This window comes from Eurypyga helias, unplaced genomic scaffold (genome assembly GCF_000690775.1).
Source record: "Eurypyga helias isolate BGI_N326 unplaced genomic scaffold, ASM69077v1 scaffold1042, whole genome shotgun sequence".
In the NCBI taxonomy this organism is placed as follows: Eukaryota; Metazoa; Chordata; class Aves; order Eurypygiformes; family Eurypygidae; genus Eurypyga; species Eurypyga helias.
Window position 1 is genome coordinate 16,401 of NW_010233864.1, and position 7,290 is coordinate 23,690.

Sequence of the window (7,290 nt, forward strand, 5' to 3'; positions counted from 1 at the left end):
CGCCCGGTGGGACGCCGACAGAACAGGAGGGAAACGAGAGAGTAGAAAAGACGTTTTGAGGGATGCTGCAGCATAAACGACTCTCGCGTGGCTTGGGCTAGTCACCCCAAACAGCCAGGAGTCCAGCTAGATGTGAGAGGAGGCTGGAAGCGCACTGGGATGGGACAGGAGGATGAGCCGAGATGGGAGCCAGCACAGGGAGCCCCAGGGCACAGGGGTGGTGGGCAGGGATGGATGGGACCAACATCCCACTCCTCCCACAGCTGGGAGCAGCGCCGTGAAAAACGGTTCACCAATGCTGACAGGAAGGGCAAGTGGAACAGGCAAGCTGGTCCAGCAAGGAATGAAGTGAAGCAAAGGTGGGAAGCGAGGAAAACCTTGAGGTAGCGATAGGCAGGTGAGGTTGAATTTTAGGAAAGCAAACTTCCAGCTGTTCAAGGAGTCAGTCAATAGGATCCCCTTGGAAACTGCTCTCAGGGACAAGGGAGCAGGACAGAGCTGGCAGGTCTTTAAGGATGCTTTCTATAGAGCACAGGAGCTCTTGATCCCCAGCTGTAAGAAATCGGGCAAGGAAGGCAAGAGAGCGGCATGGATGAGTCGAGACCTGTTTGTCCTTCTAAAGGGAAAGAGCAGGGACAGGTATCCTGGGAAGAGAGTAGGGACACTGCCCGGCTGTGTAGGGATGGGGTCAGAAGGCCAAGGCATGCCTGGAGCTGAACTTGCCAAGGGGTGCAGAGTAATACGAAAGGCTCCTGCGGGTGTGTCAGCCAGGAAAGGAAGGTCCAAGGAGGCGTAACGCCCGTGATGAGCCAGACTGGCAAACTGGTACCAACGGATGAGGAGAAGGCTGAGGTACTCAACAACAGCCCTGCCTCAGTCTTCACCGACAACGTCTCTTCCCACAGTTCTTGGGTGGATGGGCCGCAAGACAGGGACTGGTGGAGCAAAGTCCCTCCCACAGTAAGAGAAGATCAGGCTCCTGACCACCTGAGGAAACTGGATGCACATCAGTCTGTGGGACCTGATGAGATGCATCCCAGAGTCCTGAGGGAACTGGCTGATGCAGTTGCCAAACCAGTTATACATGAGGAGTCATGGCACTCAGGTGAAGGCCCAGGAGACTGGCAAAAGGGAAACAGTGCACCCATCTTTAGCGCGTAGAAAGGAGGATCCTGGGAACTTCCGACCTGTTGGACTCAGTGTGCCTGAGAAGATCATGGAACAGATCCTCCTAGAAGCTCTGCTTAGGCACATGGAGGACAGGGAGGTGATTTGAGACAGCCAGCGTGGCTTCACCAAGGGCAAATCCTGCCTGACCAACCCACTGGCCTTCTATGCCAGAGTCACTACATGAGCAGACAAGGGAAAAGCTTCGGATGTCATCTACCTGGACTTCTGCAAAGCCTTTGACACGGTCCCCCACAACATCCTTCTTTCTAAACTGGAGAGATCTGATGGACTGTTCTGCAGATGAGGAATTGGTTGGATGGTTGCATCCAGAGGGCAGTGGTTAACGGCTCAAAGTCCAGATGGAGATCAGTGATGAGGGCATTCCTCAGGGGTCCATACTGGGACCAGTACTGTTTAATATCTTCATCAGTGACACAGACAGTGGGATCAAGTGCACCCTCAGCAAATTCGCAGATGTCACCAAGCTGAGTGTTGGGTTGACACGCCTAAGGGACAAGATGCCATCCAGACAGACCTGGGCAAGCTCGAGAAGTGGGGCCACATGAACCTCATGAGGTTCAGTAAGGCCAAGTGCAAGGTCCTGCACATGTGTTGGGGCAACACAGACCGGGAAATGAAGGGTTTGAGAGCAGTTCTGTGGAGAAAGACTTAAAGTAGAAATTTTTTACAATGAGGATGGTGAAACACTGGCACAGGTTGCCCAGAGAAGTTGTAGATGCCCATCCCTGGAAACATTCAAAGTCAGGTTGAACAGGGCTCTGGGAAACCTGATCTAGTTGAAGATGTCCCTGCTCAAGGAGGTTTTACTAGATGACCTCTAAAGGTCCCTTCCAACCCAAACCTTTCTGTGATTCTATGAAGATCAAAAGGGAGAGGGGCAAATGACTGGCTCAATACAGTTTCTGAATTTTGGGGTTAATCATCAGAGAGATCACTTTCAGGCACAGAGAAGGGCCAGTGCCACACCGTGAGACATCCGGGCTCTTTAACATCTCCCCAGCCAGAGATTTCTGGGAAGGGCATGGGCTGACCACCAAAGACAGCAGCGAAATTGGAGCAACAGAAAGACTGAAGGAGAAAGCAAGAAGGCAGCTGGTATTTGTGATTAACACTGTCCTGAAACACCTAGCTGGGTATTCATGGATTTCCAACATGTAATAAAATAGTCGATATGTTTTATGCCTTTTCTTCATGCCCTATTGCACATTTCTTGAATGCAATAAATATTGCTATCTGGTTCAGTACAAGGTATTTTGTTACAAGTCCCATATTGATAATATTAAGTGTAATGAGCACAGTGCAGGAAAGTCAAAATGTGCTTTCAAACGATGATTCTGGGCCAAAATGAAGGGCCGTGCCACATCCCAGCCCTGGACCTGACCTGTCTCTGTAGGAGCAGCAGCCTGAACATCCAAAAGAAGGGAGCTGGCAGCCCCACACCCTGCAGCACATGGGAGGAATGCTGAAAAAACAGGATACACCAACACCATGGGAGTGGCTGGAGCTTGTAGTATCTGATGACCCTACAAATAGAAAAGAGCGCTGCTGGGGAAGAAGGGGAGAGCATGGTGGCTGCAGGCAAGCCAAACGCCCAGGGATGGAGCCCTAGCACAGCTCTCGTCTCCAAAATAAATCCTGAGCATCTTCTGGATCTCCCTGCTGGAGTGAGAGCCAGCGTGAGATGGCTCAGGAACCCAAGGACCACTCTCATCCGGAGCAACTCGCTCTCAGCAATGCCAGCATTTCATGTTTTTCACGGAATAGATGAACTTATACAATGTTTTTTTCAGAATTATTATTTTTCCAGAGTTCCTTCTTTCCTGTTAAACAAAATGCAATGCAATTACCATGCTGCTCTCTCTGGGGCTGCAGAGCTGAGCCTACGTTATACCTCAAGATCTGCAAAAGCGGAGAACATTTTGATTCTAAATCGACACTCCGCAACTCCAATTTGAAGCGTTCAGTCTGGGGTTTTTTTGCTAAATTAGCTGAAAACAATTCTGTTTTGCCTTGCACGAGGGCTGAAAAAACCCTACTTGTAAGGAAACCCGCATCTAGCCCTGTCCTCTGCGAAACATCACCTCTACGCTCATGACCACGTCGAGAACGTGATCTGTCCGACTGCTATTAAGGCTCCTCTTCCTCCTCATTTTCTGTTGCATGAACGCGTCCAAGCCTCGCATCCCTCTGCTCCCAACAGCTCCCAGTTAGCAGGGCTCTTGCATATCAAGGTTTCATAAGAAATCAGCAGCAAAATGCACAGGCGCTCAGGTGCACAAGGAAAATAGATATTTGTCGAGTTTGTTATTCTCTTGGAGGGCGAGGGTGTGGTGAGTAGGGTTACAAATAAGGCCTTTTGAGAATACATTTAGCATTCAGTACTTAACGCTGTCTTAATAAAGTCCAGTCACGTATGATCCGGCCCTGATCAGTGAGATCACAAATAGTTCCGTTTGTTTTCTTGTCTTATGAACAGAATCAAAGCAAAAGGTTCAGAGTTGTATTTAAAACTAATGACTTTTTGCTTTTGAAAGTTCAAACTATATTGGCATCGCAAGGTTAGACGTTTAGGAAACACCAAAGCTATGATAGGAGAGCGCTTCTGACAGGCTCTGCATCGAAAATGCTTAAGAAACTACTCAAAGGAAAAGTAAAGAGCAAGAAATGTATGAAACATATTAGTTCTGTTTTTATAACTATTTTAGAATTTATCCCAGGTTCTTATAAAATATATAAAACTGAGATACAAAGAATTAGCAATGTAACTTTGCATTTCAAATGATCTTCAGCTACAGGTTTTGCTTTAAGAAAACAGACACTTGAAAAGCAGCTGTTCTGTAGTCTCTAGATGCAGACACGTGAGTTCCTGGCAAACTTACCGTCAGTGGTTCTCTGAACTCCTCCACCGTTTCAACTCTCTCCTCTAATGAAACTCAACAGTTCACCGTTAAGTTTTTCTGCTCATGGTTTCAAAGAGAGGACGTTACCATTACCCAGCATTGGTTTCAAAGTTCCTTTTTTTTGTTTGTTTGTTTGTTTTTCCCCTTTTTTTCCTTTTTTTTTTTCTTTTTTTTTTTTTTTTTTTTTTTCCCCTTTATGAGCTTTAAACCACAGGGTGAATCCATGAAATGAGGTAAGTAAATTTGGCACACTTCTAGTCATGTCCATAAAACTTTTGGTAAGTTGTATAAGTGAACAATATCATTTTCATCGTGAGTTACAGGTGCTTTCAAAGGGGGGGCGGGGGGGTGGTTAGTACTTAACAACTGGAATGTTTCTAGTAAAACCAAAAGGCATAGCTGCAGAAAACACTCACAACCCAATGTTGATAGAGAAGTAAAAATATATACAATACAGTCACTTGTTCATAGTTTGGCACAATTTTTTGTTGTTGTGGGTAATAGTGCATAAACTACTGTACAACAGTATGACTTTTAAAACAGTCTTTCACAGAGAATACCAGATTAGGTTCGCTTTCAAATAATAAAATTCCCACAATTTCAAACTCTTCATTTCAGCACTTACATTTCAACATACCACAAGGCAGATTTCGAAAAGGAACCGACGGGAAAAAAACCCCAACGGGAAAAAAAAACAACCCCAAAACCCAACCCCAAAAGAAACGAACATCAACCGTCTTTCTAGAAAAGGGAGTCTCTTCTTCAAATACAGGAAAACCCAAAAATGTTGTTTCTGCTTTAAGAAGAATGGAGTCTGATTCCCTGCAGGAAAAAAAATCAAACATTTGATGCCATCTTAGTTAGCTCGTCTGGAGTCACCACGACGGAGCGTACGCGCTAAAGGCGGGCAGGTACAGAAGATGCAGCTTTAGATGATGCAGGTTAGGAGATAAAACAGCAGAGGGGGCCAGAAAGCACTCAAAATTGCCACGTGAAGCTCAATTAGGAACGAGTTCTCGTTTGCAAACTAAAGAGCCTTTAAGTTTCGAGATCTTGGCTTTTGGATGCATAAACTCTTTTTTTTTTTTTTTGTGGTTTATTTTTTACAAAATGTTCCAAAAGAAAAAAAAAAAAGTCTTTCCTTGTCAAAATTATTAAAAAGAGTGTGTAACCACGTTTTTCTTTTCTTTTTTTTCCCAATAAATAATTAAAAACTGAAGAAGCCAAACAGCAGAAAAGAGTAGCCTTGTTAGTTTTTTAACCCCAGCCAAGCCAGAAAATTGGTCATTCTTTTAGGTAGCTTGCAAGTAATAAGTATTTTCATGCACTTAAATAAAAAGAAAAAATAAGAGAACAAAGGATAAAAACTAACCCCAAAACCAAAACCAACCAAAACTGTAAAAAGGGAACGTCTTTTTTTTTTTTTTTTTCATGCAACTTTTGCTTTCAGGAAGGAAAAACTGAGGAACAGCAGGCTTAGCAGGTGGGAGGGAGGTTAAGGGGCATTCCAGCCAGTTTGGTGCAGCATTACCTCAGTTTCTCAAAAGCAGCTGTCACGGGGGGGTCCTTGTGGGGCTGTTCGCGGTCCGTTCGCTTTATTTTACAGTTCTCATCCCTCAGCGATTTCGAACTGGATTTATGACGGTAGAGTTTTTTATGGGTAGGTCCGTTATTGCCTAAAGTGCTCAGGTTACTATAGTTTTTATCAAAAAAGGGAGCGTGAATGTCCGTGGTGAACCCGGTCGAGCAGTTGGGGCGACCGGGGTCGCAGGTTGCAGCTTTGCCGTTTTTACTTGAGCCCTTGGTGTTTGACTTGTGGTTCTTTGCCGTGCCCGGCGAGCCGCCGTTCGCCTTCTTCTTCGACTCTTGGGACGTCCCTGCTAAAATTTTAAGAGTTTTCAGTTTTAGGCTGTTGGACTCCGGTGACCGGAATATGTCTGGAACGCTGTTGTGGCCAACAGGCCCCCACAGGGGCTCGATGGAGGCCATCATAAACCTCTGGACGTCTGCCATTCCCGAGGCGATGTTGGACAGGATGTTGGAAGGTTCCTCAAACTCCCTCTGATCGTCGTCTAGGAGGGTGGTGGCATTGCCCAGGCTGGTTTCCGACCAGGCTGCGCCCCCGTCCTTTCCCAGCGCCCACTCTCCGGAGAGCCCATTGTGCTTGCCCAGTTTCACTCCGGCCGGGCTGCAGTGCTGCGCGCTCTCGGAGAGGCCCTTGGTGGCGGTGGGCGTGTTGCTCAGCTGGCTGACCGCCCTGCCACCAACGGCCGCAGCCTTTTCGCCGTTAACTCCCGCCGCGTTTTTCCCTTTCCTGGTGGATTTGGGTGCCTGCCGTGAGTTTTTCCCTTGCGGCTTATCGGCTCCTTTGTTGGCTTTGGGCGATTTTTTCCGGGTGGCTTTCTGGGACGAGCTTTGGTTTGTACCCACATTCTTGCTGGATGAACTTTTCCTCTTCGATTTTGACACTTTGCTATTGGTGCTAATTTGACCAGATGGCTCATTAAATGTTGACAAGCATGGACTCTTTTCGAGAAGGCTGACAGAATCTTCATCGTTGAACATATGGAACTGGAACTGGTGATTATTTAAAGCAAACCCATTATCTGCCTGATCCTCGGTCTGCAGGACCCCGCAGTTCCACTTGACCTTCTCGGAGCTGTTGAGGGCAGCCTGGGGGCTCTCCTGAAAGCTCTTCAGGGTGCCGAGGGGCTTGGCGTCGGAGCCAGCTATCTGCGGGGATAGGTTGGGAGTGTCCGGAGGGGACATCTCCGAAAGCGACGACTGGCGGAACTTATCAGGCGTGAAGTTGGAAATGTCTAAAAGGTCCGTGGACTCCTTCAAAGGAGTGATTTCATCTATGCTCTGCTGGATCACTAGCTTGGGACTGCAGTGGGCCAAGAAATCGTCATTAATATCATCCTCGCCGTCCTTTTCACAAGACTTTAAACTTAAAGAACTGTAATTGCTAGAACTAACTGACAATGAACCCACTGAATCAAAACTAATGAGCCTGCCATCATCTGTACTTAGTGTACCTCGTTGGAAATGAAAGCGCCCCTCTCCATTATTAAAATGACATGACTGATAAGAATCATCAGACTGCACTTGTTGGCTATCCGGCATGTAATTTTTTTGGTATAGCAATTTGCTGCTATTCAGACCGACTTGAGTGTATCCAGAGGTGGGGAGGCCGTCT

General features: G+C 46.8%; 1 protein-coding gene across 1 annotated transcript in view; it reads right to left on the reverse strand.

The window, feature by feature from the left end:
* The window catches only part of LOC104517237 (protein KIAA2022-like), a gene marked incomplete at both ends in the record, with an annotated part of 22,163 nt that extends 14,877 nt beyond the window's left edge, over positions 1-7,286 (reverse strand). The window contains 2 exons of the mRNA XM_010161832.1: positions 4,804-4,913; positions 5,623-7,286. Coding sequence (XP_010160134.1) covers positions 4,804-4,913; positions 5,623-7,286 — 1,774 coding nt within the window. The remainder of the gene's footprint in view (positions 1-4,803; positions 4,914-5,622) is intronic.
* Between the last annotated feature and the right edge of the window lie 4 nt (positions 7,287-7,290).